The sequence below is a fragment of the Podarcis filfolensis genome, assembly GCF_964270895.1.
Source record: "Podarcis filfolensis genome assembly, chromosome: 8".
NCBI classification, from domain to species: Eukaryota; Metazoa; Chordata; class Lepidosauria; order Squamata; family Lacertidae; genus Podarcis; species Podarcis filfolensis.
Window position 1 is genome coordinate 19,332,106 of NC_139611.1, and position 21,317 is coordinate 19,353,422.

General features: G+C 47.4%; 1 protein-coding gene across 7 annotated transcripts in view; it reads left to right on the top strand.

The window, feature by feature from the left end:
- PUSL1 (pseudouridine synthase like 1) overlaps positions 1–21,317 on the top strand; it is a 102,710-nt gene that overhangs the window by 70,484 nt on the left and 10,909 nt on the right. For 3 of the 7 annotated variants that reach the window (XR_014551657.1, XR_014551659.1, XR_014551661.1), the window contains 4 exons: positions 60–233; positions 10,253–10,307; positions 17,773–17,935; positions 19,473–21,184. Coding sequence is in view for 1 of the 7 variants with exons in the window: in XM_083628883.1 (XP_083485009.1) it covers positions 60–233; positions 10,253–10,307; positions 17,773–17,935; positions 19,473–19,516 (436 nt within the window). In the remaining 6 variants the exon portion in view is untranslated. Of the gene's footprint in view, positions 1–59; positions 234–10,252; positions 10,308–17,772; positions 17,936–19,472; positions 21,185–21,317 lie in introns of those variants that run through there. The other 4 variants (XR_014551658.1, XR_014551660.1, XM_083628883.1 and 1 more) reach the window with 4 other exon arrangements.

Genomic DNA, 21,317 nt, shown 5'->3' on the forward strand with positions numbered 1-21,317 from the left:
TGAAGCAGCTCCCTATGTCCCTTCGCTGTTCTCAGAGTCTTTTCCCTGTCTCCCTTCAGCCATCTGAACCCGCTGGCCATGCAGGAGGCAGCAGCCTTCCTGCTGGGCACCCACGACTTCAGCACCTTTCGCTCAGCCTCTGCGGAGCTCCCCAAGCGAGACCCGGTTAAGAGCCTTTCACGGGTGGAGGTCAGACCTGTTCCTGGCTTTCTCTCGGAGCACAGCAAAGACAGGTAACATCACTGGGGGGTCTTATGGTGGGAGGCCAGGTTCAGTGGACCCATTAAAAATAAAATAATGGGTTGCATTCAGTGCTAGCCCTATTCAGAGTAGGTCCATTGACATGAATGGATATAGCAGTTGGTTAGAGCGTGGTGCTGATAACCCCAAGGTGGCAGTTTCAATTCCTGTATGGGACAGCTACATATTCCTGCATTGCAGGGGGTTGGACTAGATGATCCTCAGGGTCCCTTCCGCTTTGATGATTGTATGACTGAGGTCCATTCATTTCAATGGGTCTGCTCTGAGTAGGTCGTAGACTGTGTACGCACTATGCATTTAAAGCCCATCTCCTCAACAGCCCCCTAAAAAAATTCCTGAGAACTGTAGTTTACCCTTCCAAGTGCCAATTTCCCTTAACAAACTACAGTTCCCAGGATTCTTGGGTGTGCACATGCTTTAAATGTTTGGGGTGTGTGCAGCGTTAGTTGGATATGACCCATTAATTCTATATCGTTTGCTTGCTTGTTTGCTGTTTTTGAACAATTTATTCCCGTTGTTTGCTGATCACTTTTGCAGGAGGAATGCAGGGCATAGGATCAAAGAAAGGTCCCTTGCATCAGGTTAGACCCTCAATCCACCCAGTTCAATAGTGTCCTTGCCATGGCAGGGTTGCAGATGTGCTGCTCTGGGTTGTTTCCAACTAAAACAGCCTTTCTCAACCTGTGGGTCCACAGGTGTTGTTGAACTACCACTCCCATCACCCCTAGCTTGCAAGGCCAGAGCTCAGGGGTGATGGGAGTTGTAGTCCAGCAACATCTGCGGACCCACAGGTTGAGAACCACTGAACTAAAAGGATACTCGAGGCTAAACCCACTGAAATCAACCAACCCAAGTTAGTTGTGTCCATCAATTTTAAACGTAGGTCTGTCAATTCCGACGCATAGCTCTCTCTGTTCTCCATTTGAGAAGCCTCTCTCACGCCTCCCACAGGAACCCAGCAAGGCTTATACAGAGTCAGACCCCTTGATCCATCTGTCTTGGTATTGTCAACACTGACTGGCAGCGGCTCCTCAAGGTTTCAGGCAGGGGACACCCCAGTCCTGAACCCGGGACCCTCTTCATGGAAGGAAGTCAATCCATCAGTGATTGTCAATCCATCAGTGAGTGATGACTTTCTCTTATGAAATAATAATAATAATATAAATAAATTTTATTTATACCCCGCCCTCCCCAGCCAAGACCAGGCTCAGGGCGGCTAACACCAGGTATAAAAACAATTGATTGAAATACAACTTAAAAACAAGATTAAAATACAACATTAAAATGCAGCCTCATTTCGTTAGGAACTCAAATCAAAAACTTTTTTGGGGATGAAAACGTCAAATCTTCACCAAGGCCAACTATCCAGGCTGGTCCTACGTGGGCCAGAAAAAGCCAGGGAAGTCCCCAGACAGGAGTTCCATCACAGAAGGGGAAAAGGAAGAGGGGGAGGGGATCAAGTTGATTCCAAGCCAAAGGCCAGGTGGAACAACTCTGTCTTACAGGCCCTGCGGAAAGAAATCAGATCCCGCAGGGCCCTGGTCTCATGAGGCAGAGCATTCCACCAGGCTGGAGCCAGTGTTGAAAAGGCCCTGGCTCTGGTTGAGGCTAATTTCACTTCCTTAGGGCCCGGGACCTCTAGGTGTTGCTATTTATGGACCTTCATCAATAGCCCACTTCTCCACTGTCTACTGATGCAGAGCTGAAAATTCTAACTGGCAGTGGGTCTCCAGGGTTTTGGGCGGGAGACCTACCTGGAGATGCTGTGGATTGAACTCAGGGCCTTCTGCATGAAGGCAGCTGCTCTACTGCCGAGTTACGTGCAGCTGATTGCAGCCCTTGACCTTAGAGACCAACAGATAGATAGATAGATAGATAGATAGATAGATAGATAGATAGATGCTCTAACCACTGAGCTACAACCCTTCATTGGAAGCATTGGAACTCCCTTTCAGTCATCTTTGCTCCCCAGCTCCTGTCCCTCGACAGCATATGTGGACAGAAACAGGTGGCCACAGACAGCCCATTACGGCGCAACACAGTGCCGAAGCTCAGGATCATGGCCTCGATGCTCCTCTTGATGGGACTTTGCCAATCCCCTCTTCAGAGTTGCTTAGCAACTCCCCTGCTCGAGGCCTGTTTCCAACAGATGCCCTTAAGACTCCGGGTTCGGAAGCCGCACTCCATTGTTCGAAGGGGAAGCGAGAAAGCCGGGGAGGGGGAGAATAGGAGGATTATTTGAAACTGGAAGGACACGGAGTAATTCTACTTGGAAGCACATTGTTGGAAAGAGAAAGGAGAGAGGGGGGAAAAAGAAGGAAAACGAACTTGGATTACTATAATGCTGGGGCCTTTTTTCTCGCCGTGTCGAAGGATAAGTGCGTTCCCAAGGTTATCCCGCATTGTCTGCCCTGCTTTCAGAAGAGGAGATCTTTCAAGGAGTTGTGTGGACGTGTCTGTTTTATTTGGCAAAGAAGGAGCCGGAGGAAGCAGCTGTCAAGGCAGAATGCCTGGGAAGAGGAGTGGGGAGTAGAGGGGCAGGGAGCTGTCTGTGGTGCTGAAGTACCACCCCGCCTGCCAGCAGCCCCTGCTGAAACCTACCTCTTAGATTCAGAGATTGAACGAAACGCTGCTCACATTTCTTCACCACGTCCTTCAGGACTAGGAGCTTGTCTCTACAATTAGAACCCCATGGAACCCCTACTTTCAAAAATCTTGATATCTCTGCGGTAGTCTTTGTTACGCAGATGGTGCCCCCGTACCCTTTAACATGCCCCAGAGCAAAACTGGTGTGGTGCGAGCAAATTTTTTTATTTTGAAAGTGTGGCCCAGAGGAAAAGAGATTGAGAACCCACCAAGCTAAGTGAATTGTGCCCATTAATTTCAGCGGGTCTGCTTTGCGTAGGACAACCCTTCGTAACAGATTGCCTTTCTCTCCACACACCCCCCCCCAGCTTATCCCATAACGCCCAATAAAGGCAGATTAATTCTTGTTCAGAATAAACAAAGAAAATTGAGCGTTAAGGGTGCCAACCGTTTGAACAGGATGCTGGAGGCGGGTGGGGAGGAGAGTGAGGAATCTTGCATTTTCAAAAAGAGAAAACCAACACGATTCCTATTGTTTCTCTTTCCTGGGCCCGCTGGGCCCTGCCAGGTTGTGGGAGAAAGACCAGCTGTCTCGGAGCAAAGTCTCCATGTGATCCGAAAACGGATTGAATAATAGTCATGGAATTGCGGGTGGGTGTTTACAGGCTCTCTTGTGCAACCCAGGAATTTCAGAGCGAGGGCTTCGCACACAGGTGGAAGACCCTCCATGGAGGGAGAGACGCTAGCCAAGGTCATTGTTTCCATTATCCATTGGCATTACTGCAAGTGCCATGTAACACCTGTTCCACATTTGTAAGGGCTATGTGACCGTTTAATGTGGCATCGCTTACACTTTGGAACTCCTTGCCTCATGATATCAGGCACCCACCTTCACTGCCCTCTTCCTGGCACCTGCTAAAATTCTAGTTTAGACAAACCTACCCAGGTCATAGCTGTCAACTTTTCCCTTTTCTTGCGAGGAATCCTATTCGGAATAAGGGAATTTCCCTTAAAAAAGGGAAAAGTTGACAGCTATCACCCAGGTGCTTAGAAAGTTGATGTGGATTTTAACCCATTCAAAGTATTTTAACATTTGGAATCTTTTAAACTATTGTAATTTTTTTCTTGATTTTCTTGGAGGGCGGTTGTACATCACTTTGAGGTTTTGGGGTTGTTTTTAGCAGTCAAGCTATGTATAGATTTTGTTAAATAATAAAATAATTGTTATCAGTAAACAGCACTTACTACCAACTTTCAGCTGATTCAGGCCAGAAAGGAACGGATATTTTAAAGGAGCGTGTGGTTTGTCTCACCTCGAAAAAAGGATATTGTAGGGCTGGAAAAGTTTCAGGATTAAGAGAACAACCAATCTTTCCTCGTTTTTTTGTGAAGTGCTTTGAGGTTGTTGGTTTCTTACAATCTTAAGTGGTGTTGCAGCATTTGGGACTTTTTACTTCAGGGAAAGGGGGAGTAAGGGGCAAGTAGTAGTAGAAGTGTTTGAAATATTTATGGCATGGGAAAAGTGGATGAGGAAACTTTTTTTCTCCCTCTCTCATAACACTCGGAACTCATGAGCATCCAGTGAAACTGATGGCTGGAAGATTCAGGAGAGATAAAAGAAAGGATTTCTTCACGCATAGTGGAACTGTGGAACTCACTCCCGCAGCAGGCAGTGGATGGGACAAATTCATGGAGGATGGGACAAATTGTGGCTATTAGCAACGATGGCTATGCTCTGCCTCCACAGCTGGAAGCAGAAATGCTCCTGAATGCCAGTCTCTGGGAATCACAAATTGGACAGTGCTGTTGTTGCACTCAGGTCCTGCTTTCAAGCTTCCCTGATGAACATCTTGTTGGTTGCTGTGAAGACCAGATCCTTTGGCCCAGTCCAACAGGGATTTTCTGATGTTCTTGTTCATTGTTCTCTCAATGGATATATTTAAAGGGGGATTATTATTATTATTTTAAAAACTGATTATTTCATTCTTTTTGGAAACCGCTTTGAGGTTTTAGTTTTAGGGCTTTTTTTAAACTACAGTGGATGCTCGGGTTGCGAACGTGATCCGTGCGGGATGCACGTTTGCAACCCGCGTCTGCGCACGCGCGGGTTGCGATTCTGTGCATGCGCAAAGCGCAATTTAATGCTTTTGCGCGAGCACCGAAACCCAGAAGTAACCTGTTCCAGTACTTCCGTGGTCCGTAACCCGAAGAAACACAACCTGAAGCATCTGTAACCCAAGGTATGACTGTAAGTGGCATATAAATTTTGTAAGTGGCATATAAATTTTGTGAAATACAATAAATAAATTATATTTTCCTTGTGTTGGCATGGGTAGATTTTACCAGGGTGCTGGCATCATGAAACAACATGAAGCAACGTGAAAAAGTAACAATTAGTGGAATGCCCCCTCCCCAAATGTTGCCTGTGAATGGAATGATGAATTCAGGGCAGGGGGCGGATTTGGTCTCCACCATATTTTCTCTCCCCCCCCCCCATGGCGCTGCTGGAAGTGGTACAGTCCAGGCGAAGCTTTACCACCTGGCTGTGCCTTCTGCCCGGTTTCCCTGACTGCTAGAAACCCTCTGAGCTTTAAACGCTGTCAGATTTGCTGACTTTTCTGTTAGCCCACCCTAGACTGCTGAGCGAGGAAATCACATTCTTTTAAAAACCCATCTGAAAGAGCCCAGTGAGAGAGAGGATGGATAGCTGCCTCCCTCATGAAATCACATGCTAGGTGATTACAGACCTATTATCCCACCCTCTCCCTTGTCAGCACTATTTATTTTTGGCTGAATTGTTAGAAGCGGGAGGCCTGGAAAACAACATGCCATGAATCCTGCAAGTCGGCATAAAACGTAAACCTTTTGACTTCCATGGTGGTGGTGTTTCCGTTTTTGTTTTAAGTTCCTAGTCCTCAAGATTCTTCTGGCAAACCCTCCCCACAAATAAACACACAGTGGATTATTATTAGTAATAGTAGTAAAAATGTAACGCATCCTTAAAGATTGTTCTGCAAATGAGCAAGTGGTGGGTTTTTTGTTAAGTTATTTGTCCTCAAGGGTTGTTCTGGCAACCCAGCCACACAAATAAGCAAGTGGTGGCTTAAAAAAAATAAAAAATAAAATGACTGGTCCTCAAGGCTGGTTCTGCAGGCAGTGACTACTTCTAGCCCCTCAGTCCAAAGTAAGACTTAGGTTGGGAGTAAACTTGGCCAGGCTTGCTCTACATCCTTTTTTGGGGATGGTGAACAAAAGTCAAGAGCTAACGGTGGCAGCCTGTTGTCTTTGTCCATGGAGTTTTCTTGGCAGGGATACTGGAGTGGCTTGCCGGTTCCTGCTCCAGGTGGATCACGTTTGGTCAAAACTCTCCACTATGACCTGTCCATCTTGGGTGGCCCTGCACGGCATAGCTCATAGCTTCTCTGAGTTATTCAAGCCCCTTTGCCACGGCAAGGCAGTGATCCATGAGGCAGTGAGAGATTTTACTTTCTTGGGCTCCGTGATCACTGCAGATGGTGACAGCAGTCACAAAATTAAAAAAAACGCCTGCTTCTTGGGAGAAAAGCAAAGACAAACCTAGACAGCATCTTAAAAAGCAGTGACATCACCTTGCCAACAAAGGTCCGTATAGTTAAAGCTATGGTTTTCCCAGTAGTGATGTATGGAAGTGAGAGCTAGACCATAAAGAAGGCTGATCGCCGAAGAATTGATGCTTTTGAATTCTGGTGCTGGAGGAGACTCTTGAGAGTCCCATGGACTGCAAGAAGATCAAACCTATCCATTCTGAAGGTTATCAGCCCTGAGTGCTCACTGGAAGGACAGATCCTGAAGCTGAGGCTCCAGTACTTTGGCCACCTCATGAGAAGAGAAGACTCCCTGGAAAAGATCCTGATGCTGGGAAAGATGGAGGGCACAAGGAGAAGGGGACGACAGAGGACGAGATGGTTGGACAGTGTTCTCGAAGCTACCAGCATGAGTTTGACCAAACTGTGGGAGGCAGTGGAAGACAGGAGTGCCTGGCATGCTCTGGTGCATGGGGTCACGAAGAGTCAGACACGACTAAACGAATAAACAACTAAACAACAACAAACGGCGACAGCGGCCTTTCATACACCTTGCCAATTTACAGCCTGCCCCAATTCGCCTTGTGAAAAAAACAAAGACCCCTGTTGGCAGATTAATCCCAAGCACTGAGGCCGAAGATAGATTTGGGGTGCTCTTTGCTGGCTCGCAGATTTGGACCCATCGTTTCCCTCCCAGCTTTTAAGAAGGATTTTAAGTGGAACCATAATCCTTTCTCCTCGCAAGCGGGGAGGCGGGAGGGAGCAGCCTATCGATCGCGCTTTGTTGCGCCTGCTTCCCATTAAGGCTGAATCGCTTATATTTTCGGTCACTGAGAGATTTAGGCAGAGGCCTCGGGCTCTTTGTGAGTCACTAAAAGCAGGCCAGAGCCCTTAATCTGGGCCGCTGTCCTCTGTTCTCGCACGCAAGCAGACTCCAGGGGGCCTTGACCCCGGTTCCCAATTCCCCCCCCCCAAAAAAAGAAGAGCCTGTTAGTATTTGTAATGTAATTTCATTGGGAATGTATTTCACAAGGAATAGATGGTATTGGGGAAAGGAGGTGGCAGTTGGAAATTGGCAGTTGGCTGGTTATTCAGTTACTTCTATCTTGACTGTGAAACTGAGAGGTGTGGGGACTTCATGCAGACGGCGTCTGGAGGTGTTTGTGAATAATATTTGTTGTTCAAGTGTTGCCAGCCTGACAAGTTTAAAGATTTATATTTAACAATTTGTGTAAGGCACACACACAGACACAGAGACCGTATTTTTCCGTATATAATACGTCCCCTATTTTTGGGGACTCAAATTTAAGAAATTTGCACTATGCGCTATCCATGTATAAGACAGCCCCTACTTTTTAGCATAATTTTTAAAGAAAAAAAACTAGTCTTATACACGGAAAAGTACAGTACAGTGGTACCTTGGGTTACATACGCTTCAGGTTACATACGCTTCAGGTTACAGACTCTGCTAACCCAGAAATAGTACCTCGGGTTAAGAACTTTGCTTCAGGATGAGAACAGAAATCGTGCTCCGGCGGCGCGGAGACAGCGGGAGGCCCCATTAGCTACAGTGGTGCTTCAGGTTAAGAACAGTTTCAGGTTAAGAACGGACCTCTGGAACGAATTAAGTACTTAACCCGAGGTACCACTGAATATATAGCTAATGGAGCCTGGCTGCTGGGTCAGGCCAACAGCCTGTCAAGCCCAGCATCCTGTTCTCACAGTGAGCAGGCAGATGTTTCTGGAAAACCTGCACAAGGTGGACCTGAGCATAACGAACGCTCTCACGGGCAAAAGATGGGTGGTGCCCATTGGAACTGGTGCAGAGGAAGGCAGGGAGTCCAACAGTAGGTGGCGCCAGAGCCAATGTTTGGTTCAGCCAACTCAGGTGTGTCCCCATCCTCCTCCCTGCTGAGTTCTGCAAGGACAACACTTGAAACTTAAAGGAGGTGGAAGCGGACGGGTTGTAAGAAATCAGGCAGGTGGTGGCTGGCCAGATTGCGCTTGGCGGGGCACTGCCCCCTTTGCCCTGATGGACCAGCCTCCACTTACAAAGATCCAGTGAGTTCCTTTTCTGCCTTAAGACGGACCCAGATTTTCATTTTCATTTTTTTTGCCAGAGGAGATTATACAAACACTGCACTCAAAAAATTGAGAACGTTCAAGTATTTCATCTGACTTGCAGTTTTTTGTTTTTAAAGCAAAGTGCCCCAATTCACATTTCCTGGACTTAACATGCTGGTCAGAAAGCAGTTACTTTTTAACATATGCACGTCTATGAGTTCTGCCATTACCTTCTCAGACAATATGTCAAAATGCTTGCTAAATCTGAAGTCTTGGTGTTTTTTAAATGGTAGAACGTGTACGGAAATGTTTTTTGAAAAAGGCATACAAAAATAGTGTGAATATTAACTTCAAAATAACGCACCCTTATATACAGAAATGAGATGGATCCGACCTGGATTTTAGTTATTGTCCACTTGGACAAGTTATATACTGCTTATTTGTATTATTTATCTCATAAGATTTATAAATTGCTTGAAAGATTGAAAAACAAAGCCCCAAAGGGATTTACAAAAAGGATAAAATGATACTATTACCAATAGGAAAAATTAACAACAATAATTTAAGACTTTTGAAAATCTAAATTGATAATATAGTAGAAACAGATGAAAGTTCATATCAACAACTGGGCAGGCTTGTCTAAACAGAAATGTTTTTAGCAGGTGTCGAAGAAGATACTGCAAAGGCGCCTGCCTGATATTAATGAGCAGGGAGTTCCAAAGGTATATTTAAACACGTCTCTAAATGGTTTGTGACCTGGGTGAAAACATCTTAATCTTTAAAAACAAAACAAAAACCAAGACGACTGCCAAATTCTGTAAGGCAGAATAACCAACTAAATTGAACATCTTTAGCATCAAAACAAACACTACCCATAATAATCAGCTACGAAAAAATACACAAGGAATTCCGTACTGCGAGACCTAGTGAACAGCTAGTCCAAATATCCTCTAATGCAGCAAGAAATAAATTGTTACACGTGAAAATCAACTAAAAAGTATCAACTCCACATATGAAAGTGGCACGGAGTAGAAATCGAAAGATCCGTCCACTCCTACTTAAAATATGTTGCTGAAGTGGCTTCTGAGCTGCTTGGTTTATTAGAAGCTTGCCCTGCATACATCGGATTGCCCCCAGCATGAAGGCAGTGGCTGTACCCCTGTCGCTTGTGCCCAGGTGGTCAGAGGTATACTGCCTCTGTCCCTGGAGGTTCCATTCCTGACCCTCACTGCTAAGGTGAAGGGCGCTGCTGGGTCTGCTGGGCATCAAAACGCTCTTGACTCTTCATCAGGGCCGGCGAGATGGTGGAGAAGCAGCCCCGCAAAACAGCTGGTCCGTTGCCACCAATCTGGCCTGACAACATGGGTGGGGATGCTCCAGCCCGCAGTCCAAATCCGGCTTTAGCACACCCACCTGCCCCACATGCATGCTTACGGTGAGCTTCTTTGTTGGAGCAAGGTGCGCCCTCAGTGCTAGTCAGCTGATAGGCAGCGAGAGCATGCCTTGTTCTAGCAAAGCAACAGTTGGGAAACTCATTTTTGAAACTGATTTTGTCTTTTTTTCCACTGGGTGCAGAAGGATGCACTCCTCCTGCCTGTCAGCTGATGGGCCCACATCATTCTTCAGGAGGTCTTAGGAGCATCCAGAGCGGTAGCAAAAATCCATCCTGCAGAAGCGAGTTCCAGAGTTGAACAGTGCACAGTGTTGAAAAAGTGCTTCCTTCTGTCCATCCTGATCGTTTTATCTCTAACCTTTTCCCCCCTTTTGCTTTTTTCCAGCCATCTGAGGTTTTGGGAGATGGAGTTTACGGCCCCCTCTTTTCTCTACAAACAGGTACCGTGAAAGCTAACTCCCCACAAAAGTCAGCTTTAAACTGGCCTGAATCCAGTTTTTACACTCCGTTATTATCCTAAGGGACGCGGGTGGCGCTGTGGGTTAAACCACAGAGCCTAGGACTTGCCAATCAGAAGGTCGGCGGTTCGAATCCCTGTGACGGGGTGAGCTCCCGTTGCTCGGTCCCTGCTCCTGCCAACCTAGCAGTTTGAAAGCATGTCAAAGTGCAAGTAGATAAATAGGTACCGCTCCGGCGGGAAGGTAAACGGCATTTCCGTGCGCTGCTCTGGTTCGCCAGAAGCGGCTTAGTCATGCTGGCCACATGACCCGGAAGCTGTACGCCGGCTCCCTCGGCCAATAAAGCGAGATGAGCGCTGCAACCCCAGAGTCGGTCACGACTGGACCTAATGGTCAGGGGTCCCTTTACCTTTATTATACTCAGTGCTTGGTATCTTTGGGTCCTGATCTGAACACCTTCTCCATATTGTGACCTGGTAGTTTGCACACGAAGCAGGCTTCATCAGATGGTCTCTCTGTGTGGTGGCACAGCAGATCCTGCTCTGGGGAGTCAGTTGTGCTATGTGATCTTTGGATACGACTCTATGAACTGTAGAATGTTGTTGAGCTGGTGATCCTGATTTGGGAATCTAAGACACGAAGGTGATAACTCACTCCCTTTGCTGCTTCCCTGTAAACTGCCTCTGAACCTGGAAGTTCTACATAACCATTGTGACCAGTACTGCTAGACCGATCCCTTGCTGTGAATTGGTTTAATCCCCGTATCCGGTGGCTGCCACCACTGGGTCATCTAGCTCAGTCTCATTTGTGCCAACTTGGGGAAAGGCTGTGGCTCAGTGGCAGAGCATCTGCTTTGCATGCAGAAGGTCCCAGGTTCAATCCCCAGCAGCATCTCCAGGTAAGGCTAGGAGAGGCTCCCTGCCTTGAAAACCATGGGGAACTGCTGCCAGTCAGTGCAGACAGTACTGAGCTAGATGGAGCAACGCTCCAGCATGGTGTAAGACAGCCTTCTTTGCTCCATTTTAATTCAGGCCCTCATTCAGAATATAAAGGACTAGAATAGTACTTTATATTTAGGAGAAAGAATGCAGCAGAGATTCCAAGTTCACTTTTCTACGGGTGTGTGTGTGTGTGTGTGTGTGTGTTAGGACTTGGAATGTGTTGTTGTAAGGTAAAGGTAAAGGGACCCCTGACCATTAGGTCCAGTCATGGCCGACTCTGGGGTTGCGGCGCTCATCTCGCTTTATTGGCCAAGGGAGCCGGCATGCAGCTTCCGGGTCATGTGGCCAGCATGACTGAGCTGCTTCTGGCGAACCAGAGCAGCACACGGAAACACCGTTTACCTTGCCGCCAGAGCGGTACCTATTTATCTACTTGCACTTTGATGTGCTTTCGAACTGCTAGGTGGGCAGGAGCAGGGACCGAGCAACGGGAGCTCAACCCGTCGCAGGGATTTGAACCGCCGACCTTCTGATCGGCAAGTCCTAGGCTCTGTGGTTTAACCCACAGCACCACCCGCATCCCAACACCACCTGTGTTGTTGTAGGAGTCCCTAATCTTGGATTAAAGAAGGGGCCGGCGGTCTTTTGGGGGCCAATGTTTAAAGTTTTGAGAGGGTGCTGTGAGTGCCTGTCGCAAAATAGCTGCCATGTCAGGGCTGTTGGACATAACACAAACCATCAGCTTCTCCCTTTTGCAGCCTGGTAGTTTCCATGTTGAGCACATTTCATGAAAGAGTCCTTGCATGGTGGCAGGTGGTAGCTTCCCCTGCTTTCTTAGCCCAGAATAGGCAGTTCCTTAGATCAATGGCATTTGCTGTAGAAAGTTTGGGAGCTTGAAGTTGAGATGGGCATGACTCTCTAGTACTCCCATCAGCTCTGCAGACAGATCCCACTGCTGCCCCAACTAAAAAAAAATAAAAATGTTTTCTGTTCCTCTTGATTGTTTCCTATGCTTTGTAGGGCACTAGCCTCCCTTTTTGCACTTACACCACAAGAATGCAAACACGGAGGACGAATTATACAGTGGGGTGCGTGGTAATTTGCTGGTGTGGGTTGCAGAGTCCAGCTTGCCTTGGGCACAGGGTTTGAATTGCAGGGCCTAGGTGCAAAATCTTCTTTTGAGGCAAGTGTCTATGCAACGCTGCCTCATTGCCTCATCCAACGAAGGGCTGAGATTTATTTCACTCTTTAAATGGAACATCTACACTGGATCAGAAACTCAAGGGAACTGACAGTCTTCTCACTGCTGCCCCCCTCTGGTTTTATGCCCACGCTGTGGCATGTCAGTACTTGGTGAATGGGCATCAGTGTTTGCCCTTGGTTAGATAAAGTACAGATCCAAAGCACCCTAGGCAGGAAACAGCAGATCCACACTATGTATTTAAAGTGCGCTTGACACACATTTAAATAGTTCCCCAAAGAATGCTGGGAACTGTAGTTTAAGGGCACTGGGAATTGTAGCTCTGTAAGGAGGAAAGTACTTTGAGTGGAAGCCATGTGCTTTAAATGCATGGCATGAATAGAGAGAGAGAGAGAGATTTAAATGGGAAATGTTGAATAGAAGCATCAAAGTGTAGGAGGGCAGTGCCCTCTGGTGGTGTATGCTAGAAGTGCTGTTTGTGTTGGCCTGTGTCTCCCCCAAGAACCCTGCAGTATTCGGGGAGAGGGGAACCTCTGGCCTTCCAGATGTTGCTGGACTCCAGCTGTTAATCATCCTAGAGGCTGGGACTGCTGAAAGCTGCAGTCAAGTATCTTTCCTACCTGGTCATTTTGGCCAGAGATGTCAGGCATTGAACCTGCGTGCCGCTGAGCTGCAGTTACTCCTGAGGAACATCGGAATCTGCCTTACACTGGCTCATCTAGCTCAGTCTCATCTGTGCCAACCTTGGGGAAAGGCTGTGGCTCAGGGGCAGAGCATCTGCTTTGTGTGCAGAAGGTCCCGGGTTCAATCCCAGCTGGGAGAGACTCCCTGCCTTGAAAACTCTGGAGAGCTGCTGCCAATCAGTGTAAACAATACAGTGGTACCTCGGGTTAAGTACTTAATTCGTTTTGGAGGTCCGTACTTAACCTGAAACTGTTCTTAACCTGAAGCACCACTTTAGCTAATGGGGCTGCTGCTGCAGTGCCGCCACGGCGGAATTTCTGTTCTCATCCTGAAGCAAAGTTCTTAACCTGAGGTACTATTCCTGGGTTAGCGGAGTCTGTAACCTGAAGCGTCTGTAACCTGAAGTGTATGTAAACTGAGATACCACTGTACTGAGCTTAGATGGGCCAGTTGTTTGATTCAGTAATAAACCAGCTTCCAGTGTTCCTATGGCCACCTCCAGGGGGTCTTTCCCAGCCCTTCCTAAAGATGTGGTGGGTTGAAACTTAGGCATGCAGCACCAATGCTCCACCCACTGAGCAGCATGGCCCCCTTCCTCCTTAATTGCTAGGAATTTATGCGCATAGCCTTAGATCTGGCATGCTCCCCCAGGAAGCTATATTTACTCTAGGTCAGAACATTTGTCCCATGTGCTCCTTATCATCTACTCTGACTGGCAGCAGCTGTGTGGGAGTCTTTCCCAGCCCTACGCAGAGTGCCTTGTGCTCTTTGCATGCAAAAGGGCCTGCTCTTCTTCTGCCATCCGCTGTCCCCTCCTTGAACTTTTGGAGGACTGTAATTTGGTGGCGGTGGTTGGGGTTTTACATTTATAAAGGAAATGTTTAGTTACTGGCCGCTCTGGGCAGCCTTCCCCGGGTGGGAGAGCAGAGTATATAAAGCCCCTGCAAATACACCAAAACTGCAACCTCCTGAAGGGTCCAGAAAGCTGCCGTCTCGCAGATTTCCACAGCCTGCATCTGAATGTGGGCAGCTGCAGGGGAGGCAAATGGAACCACATCCTTTTCCTTCCAAGTTATCTCACAGAGGGGGGCTGCTATTTTTGGTTTGTCTGAGCTGTTGTTGTTCCACACCTTCATTTCCACCTCCACAGTCTCTCTCATTCATTCATTCATTCATTCATAGGTTCATAAACCTTTCCTCCAAGGAGGCCCACACAGAACCACCACCTTGTTCCCCGTTATCCTCACAACAACCCTGTGAGGTAAAGTAGGCTGAGAGGCAATGACTGGCCCCATGGCCACCCCATGAGCCCCATGGCTGAGTGGGGATTTGAACCTAGGTCTCCCAGGTTTGTCTTGGTCTCTGTGGTTTAACCCTAAGGGACGTGGGTGGCGCTGTGGGTTAAACCACAGAGCCTAGGACTTGCCAATCAGAAGGTCGGCGGTTCGAATCCCCGCGACGGGGTGAGCTCCTGTTGCTCGGTCCCTGCTCCTGCCAACCTAGCAGTTCGAAAGCATGTCAAAGTGCAAGTAGATAAATAGGTACCACTCTGGCGGGAAGGTAAACGGCGTTTCCGTGCGCTGCTCTGGTTCGCCAGAAGCAGCTTAGTCATGCTGGCCACATGACCCGGAAGCTGAACACCGGCTCCCTCGGCCAATAAAGCGAGATGAGCACCGCAACCCCAGAGTCGGTCACAACTGGACCTAATGGTCAGGGGTCCCTTTACCTTTACCTCCCAGGTCCCAAGCTGACACGTCTCCCTCCCTCCCTTCCCTGGGAATGGCACCAAACCAGCTGTGAAGTAGTGGTTTCTGTCTCCTGGGTCCAAGAATCGCCCAATCAGCACAAAAAGAAAGGTTTTTGGGCACTGAGAAGAAGTCTTCCCATGTTTTGGGCTGATTGGAGCCAATCAAAGTGAAAGGAGGTGAGTCAGCCACTGGGGATTGGCTCCTAGGGTCCCTCTGGAGAAGGCGTGCAGGAAGAACGCCCAAGAGTATGCATGCCCCAAAGCTCAGCATTTAGGAACACTGGAAGCACAAAAGGCTTTGGTTTCAAGGGAGCGGGGGGCAAGTTCTGTTGCATGCAGTGGACCTTCGAGGAAGACACAACTTTAAGTTGCTGTGAAAGAGGATATTGGAGACCTCCAAATTATTTGCCCACAAAAAATAGTAGATCTAGCAGAAAGGCAACACATGGAGATGTGCACTGATTGTTGGAATGCAACTATTATTATTATTATGATGATGATGATGATGATGATGATGATGATGCATGATTATAAAATCACTGTATAATTTTAGAAGGGGGCATGGCCGTGGCTATCAGGAAGGGACCTGCGCTTTGCCACTGCACCGCTGCAAGTCATAGAATAAGAGAATTGTAGAGTTGGAAGGGACCCTGAGGATCATGTAGTCCAGCCCCCTGCAATATGCAGCTGTCCCATATGGGGATCGAACCCGCAAACTTGGCGTTATCAGCACCACGCTCTGACCAACATCCATTGATCCAAACTCCAAGAAGACGGTTGCCAACTCCAGGAAGACACGTGGGAAGCTGTCTCTTTCTTTCATTATTACTTCTTTATTAGCTTTATTTTCCCCTTGATCCCGAAGGAGGCCAGGGCAGGCGACATCAAAACGTTTAAGCAGTCCCAACTCAAAATGAAATAAAAACATATTTAGAAACCACCTAAGCATCTAAAAGCATTACCCCCCAAGGCTGCCACAGCCAGGATCTTCCAGCCCTTATAGGAAACAGGAATGCCCTTATAGTTCTCCTAAGAGTCAGTGATGAGGGAGACAGATGCACCTCACTAGTGTTGCCTACACTGGCCGGCAGCGCTTCTCCACGTGCTTAGACAGGGAAGCATTCCCAGCCCTGCCTGGAGACGGTGGGGGTTGAATCTGGGATCCTTTGCAGATCTGGAATCCTCTGCCAAGTAGATAACTCTCCCACTGAGCCTCAACCCTTCCTTCTTTTACCCACCCGACATCCTGCTGCAGGAAAATGGGGCGGGGGGATTTTGGCTCTGCTTGTGGTCCACCCACAAGAGTCTGCAAGGGCAGAAGTCGGTGACACCAGAGGTGTTCACACACTCGCTCACCTCCGCCCTCCTGCCAAAAGGAAAGAGAGCAGTGAACTAAAGTTTCCTTTCTGAAACTAACAGGCTCACGCTGCCTGGTTCTTTGGCCCATGTGACCTTTTTATAAAAGCAGCTCTGCTGGGTCGGAGGAAAAGGCCTGTTTCTTTCAAGTTGTTTCCTCCCTAGGGGCTCAAGATGGGGACTCCGTCGTCCTTCCCCACCCGCTGCCAAACCTCACGACAAGCATGCGAGGTGGGCCAGTCTGAAAGGTAGTGGCCTGGCCAAGGCAACCCACTGAACTTCAACAGCTGAGCAAGAACTGTAAAAGGCATTAAAGCAGCAATGGAAAGCCCTGGAAGCAATGTCTGTGACTGTTTCCTGTCCTTGGCAGTGGCTGCTCGGGGCAGATTCTACCCCAGAGGTTTTGTTTAACCCCCTGCCTTGAATCAGACCCCTCCTAGACTAGACAGACAAATGCAGAAAACTGCTCCCAAGCATATTCAGAACTGGCAAGCTAGAACCAATGGAGGCAGCTGGCTTGGTGTCGTCTAGCTCTCTTAATTGTCAGAAGCTTATTTTCTTCTTTCATCCACTGGGACAATGTCAATATTTGTTTAAATGTTTGTTGTCTTACCACCGCCATTCTTCAAGTTTTTATTTATTTATTGGGGAGATGGGGAGCCTACAGCCTTCCCGATGGTGCTGCTCTGCAACTCCCATCCCCCCTGGCTGTTGGCTGGGGTTGATGGGAACTAGAGTCCCATGGTGTCTGGTGGCCTAGAGGTTTGTCATTATTAGAGCGGGGATCCTAAGAAATCGAGAACATAGCCAAAAGTCTTAATTGTGTAAGTCAATAAAATGCACATTCCATTTGCACAGCGTTCCATTGGCTGTTCATGCCCATTCACTTCCATGGCTTTTGCTGATTAATATCCTACAGTCCTTTAAATATAACGGTGAGAAGGGTGTGTGTGTTATTGTTCTGTTCTTTTGGTTTTAATTATTTTCTATGTTTTATCTTGTATTTTATTCTGTGAACTGCCCTGAAAGCTTTTGAATGAACAAACAATTGAATGGGTCTAGCAACTCTGACCAGGTCTAATGTTGGATATAATGCCGAGTCAGACCCATGGAAGTGAATGGACACAACTACCTTAAGCCCATTGATTTAAATGGCTCTACAGTGGTACCTCGGGTTACGAACTTAATTCGTTCCGGAGGTCCATTCTTAACTTGAGGTACCACTTTAGCTAATGGGGCCTCCCGCTGCCGTCGTGCCGCTGGCCCACGATTTCCATTCTCATCCTGGGGCAAAGTTCAGAACCCGGAGCAACTACTTCCGCGTTAGCGGAGTTTGTAACCTGAAGCGTTTGTAACCCAAGGTACCACTGTACTTGGACAAGGACTAACAATAGATTCATCCTATTGAGTTGACTCTTGACTTAGAAGGGATACAGCCCCTGTACCTAACAGGTACAGATTGTGGGACTTGTCTGACGCTGGATTGATTTTTGACCCTCCCCTTCCTTCCCTTGCCAGGTGCGGAGAATGGTTGGCGTCTTGGTGTCCGTCGGCCAGGGCCGCCTCGAACCTTGTCAGGTGCAAAGGCTTTTGGAGATCAGGGACCTGATGGCTTACCCCAACAACACCATTGCGCCGCCCGATGGACTCTTCCTCAAAGATGTGGAGTACTGCGAAGCTGGTTAGTCTGGGAACCCCCATTTGCTTCTGGGGCGCAGAATCCTTAGCTTAGTAGCCTTGCCTGCAGAAGGTCCCAGGCTCAGCAACCCTCAGCATCCCAGACCCTGTGCAGACTTGTCTCAAGCGCAGGCAGATGAATCGAAAACTGAGCATGCATCACACAGCCATCAGGTTGCCCCTGTCTGAAGTGGTCCAGCTCAGAGGCAGATAGAGCATCTCAGGCAAGAAGTAGGTCCTGTGGTGCTGTTTATCACCACACTTTGTTGGAGAACTGGTGTTTGTAGGGTGCAAGGAATTCTTAAAAGTTGGGATTTCTTTGAGGAATTATTTTGTGTTCTGAAGGTTCTGTGATGTGAATTAACATGGCAAAGTCAATAGGCTATTGAATGTGTTGCTTTCAGTAACACTCCCCCCCCTTAAAACTGTCAGCCCCCCCAAGAGACATAGGCAGAATCTACAGGGGAGTTTCAGGCAGGCATTTAAGCCATGCCAGCCAAACATCCGTTGGTGTGCAAGGTGGAAAATCCAAACTGTTTTTGTTCTCTGTTGTGGTGTCAGGGTGATGAATTGGATTTTAATTATCACAAGCTGCAGTGTGCCTGCATTTGAAGGACGTGGGGCAGAGATCCTCTTACATGAAATAAAAATCTCCCATTAAAAAGGATCAGGTTGCAGAGGAGGGAGAGACCTCTCTGCCCTAGACCCTGGAGAGCAGCTGCCAATCATTAGATAATATGGAAACTTTGTTTCACCTGGTATATAAGGAAGCTTCAGTCTCCATATCTCAGAAAGGGTATTGTGAAGCTGGGGAGGGGGAACCAAATCATCAGTTGCTGGACGTCACAGGAGGGGAGAGGAGTACCCTTGAGGAAAGCTAAAGCCTTTCAAGATTTTTAACTTAGGAGAAAAAGAAGGAAATGTTGAAGAGTAATTAAAAATGTCTGCATTGTGTGGAAAACATGGATAGAGGGACTCTTCCTTTCCCTCTTTGGCCCCAGCTGCACTATACATTTAAAGCAGAGCCAAACTCATTTTTAGACGATATTTAGATTCTTTTTTATTTGTTTAGATCATACTGCTTCAAACAGTCCTGGCTTCCCCAAAGAATCCTGGAAACTGTAGTTTGTTAAGGGTACTGAAGAGATGCAGCTTGGGGGGGGGGGTCTCCTAAGAATTCCCAGAGTTCCCTGTAAAGAATTAAGCCACTCGGAGAACTGGAGCTCTGCTTCTTTTTGTCACTGTTTTGAAAACAAGGCTGGTGGGAAAATACGCTTGAAGATTGGTTGTGATTTGCAAAATTGGGGTGCATTTGTATAGAACTTTGAAGCTCTTCCTGGGCATCAAGTTGTAATAAGCTTGTGCAACAATCCGGCAAGAAAGGTCAGTATCCTCATCTCTCATGTTGCAGAAGGGGAGGCTGGAGGCTTGCCTAAGGCTATCAAGCAAGTTTGTGGCAGAGCTGAAATTCAAACTGTGGACTCTTCCCAGTGCTACCAAGTTACTTTAGGCCTGTCTTTCCCCTCTTCTTCTCTTTGCAGACTTGGAGATCAGCGAAACGGAATCAGAATGGCAGCCTAATTGAACTCCCCATGACTGGAACAGAGAGAGGTCAGGGGAGGAGAGCACCCTCTTTCCTGTTATGTGGCCACATGTCTTTAAACCTATTCACATACATACGTGGAACACTCTTCAATATCCCACCTCTACAAAACAAACTATATCCAGACATTTGGGGTGGGGGTGTGCTTAGGGCGCAATTACATTTGAACCAGGATTTGAACCCAAAGCTCTTGAACTGGAACCTCAGGCTGTTTTATGCTGTGTAAGACAGAACATGACATCCTGAGAATCTCTGCTTGATTCTTTTAGAACAACACACTAGTCCCTAGTGATAAGCCTGGAAACACAGGAGAGGGCTGTCTCGGTAACAGGAGGCGGACTGGGCCTTGCCTGGCCAGTGAGGTCTTGATGCAGCAGAGTGGCTTCAGTTTTGGGGTTAAGCTCTGCCTCTGCCAGGAACTCGCCAGGGGGTCATTTTTGGCAGTCATTCACTTCAAAGCCATTTGTGCCTCATCTGCAGAACTGATGCGATCCTCACTGGCCTAGCTTCGAGAGCCGTTATGAGGATTACAGCAAGATAGCATGCATGAAGCCATGTGGGTGCCACATAAATGGGCTATATGTTGATTTTGATTGTGCAAAATAAGCAGCTACTGTTAGCATCTTGCAGAAATTGTTTTTTTATATCCTGTTTTGTGGACCACATTTCCTGATCATCGTTTGTCTAGAAGATTGGGGTAGAAGAGATTGCCAAATTAGTTCAGCTATGTTAGATAATCTTAGTAATAGTTTAAATTAGATAAACTAGATTAGATAAGGCGAAGCTTCCAGTTAGAAACTCAGCACTAGCGGTTTGTATTATCTGCGGTCCCAATTCCTGACCTGCACAATGGGTGACCCAAATGCAACCTGCTGGTGACTTACTAATAGCCCACCATGGGCTTAGTCAATCTCAGCTTTGGGTTCCTGGCTGAGCACTGCAAAACTGATTGGAAAGAGTGTGTGTGCTTGTTTTTAAATGCCTTACACAACACTATCAAACCAATAGTTATGTAAATTCAACTAACGAATATACCCACAATGTAACTGGCTGTGTTTAACTATATAAATTCTTTATACAACCACCGATTGATTTGTTAATACGTGGAACACAAAAGCTTCTGTTTGGACATTACGTATATAAGAACTGATCTATTTGTATTTCCTGTTCTTAATTGCTTCTACTCAACTAGATAATGTGAAAAGAGTTGTGTTTATATGATGTATAAAGAATTTATATAGTTAAACACAGCCAGTTACGTTGTGGGTCTATTTGTTTTTAAACGCTTGGCAGGCCCCAGCCGAGATCTAAGGGAGCTGCATTCAGCCCAGCAGCTTTGACCGAGGTGCCCTAATCTGAACAGGCCCTGATGTGCCTTTGGAGGGGGCCAGTGCCCACACCGCTGGCTGTGCATGCAGCTTGCAGGCTGCTTTTGACTCCGCTCTCCACTTCCTGTGACTTTTCAAGACGAAACAGAGTATGGGAGGAACTTTATTTTTCTCTTCCCCTTTGCAAAAATGCGGAGGTGCCGACTGCTCCTCTCCATCTGAGGTTCAAGAGGAGGTGTGGAGTTAGTAGAAGGCTTCAGAGAGGAGACAGCCCTTGGTGGTACAACAGCTGAAGACTGGCAGTCCAGGATAACACAGACTGGTAAGTTGTCACACACACCCTTCACCCACTTGATGGGTTGCTTCATAAAGCAGGTGGATAGAGATGGTGATGCATTAATGAAACGCAAGTCGGACTTCATTAGAATGACACAAGGGTGGACTCTCCATAGATG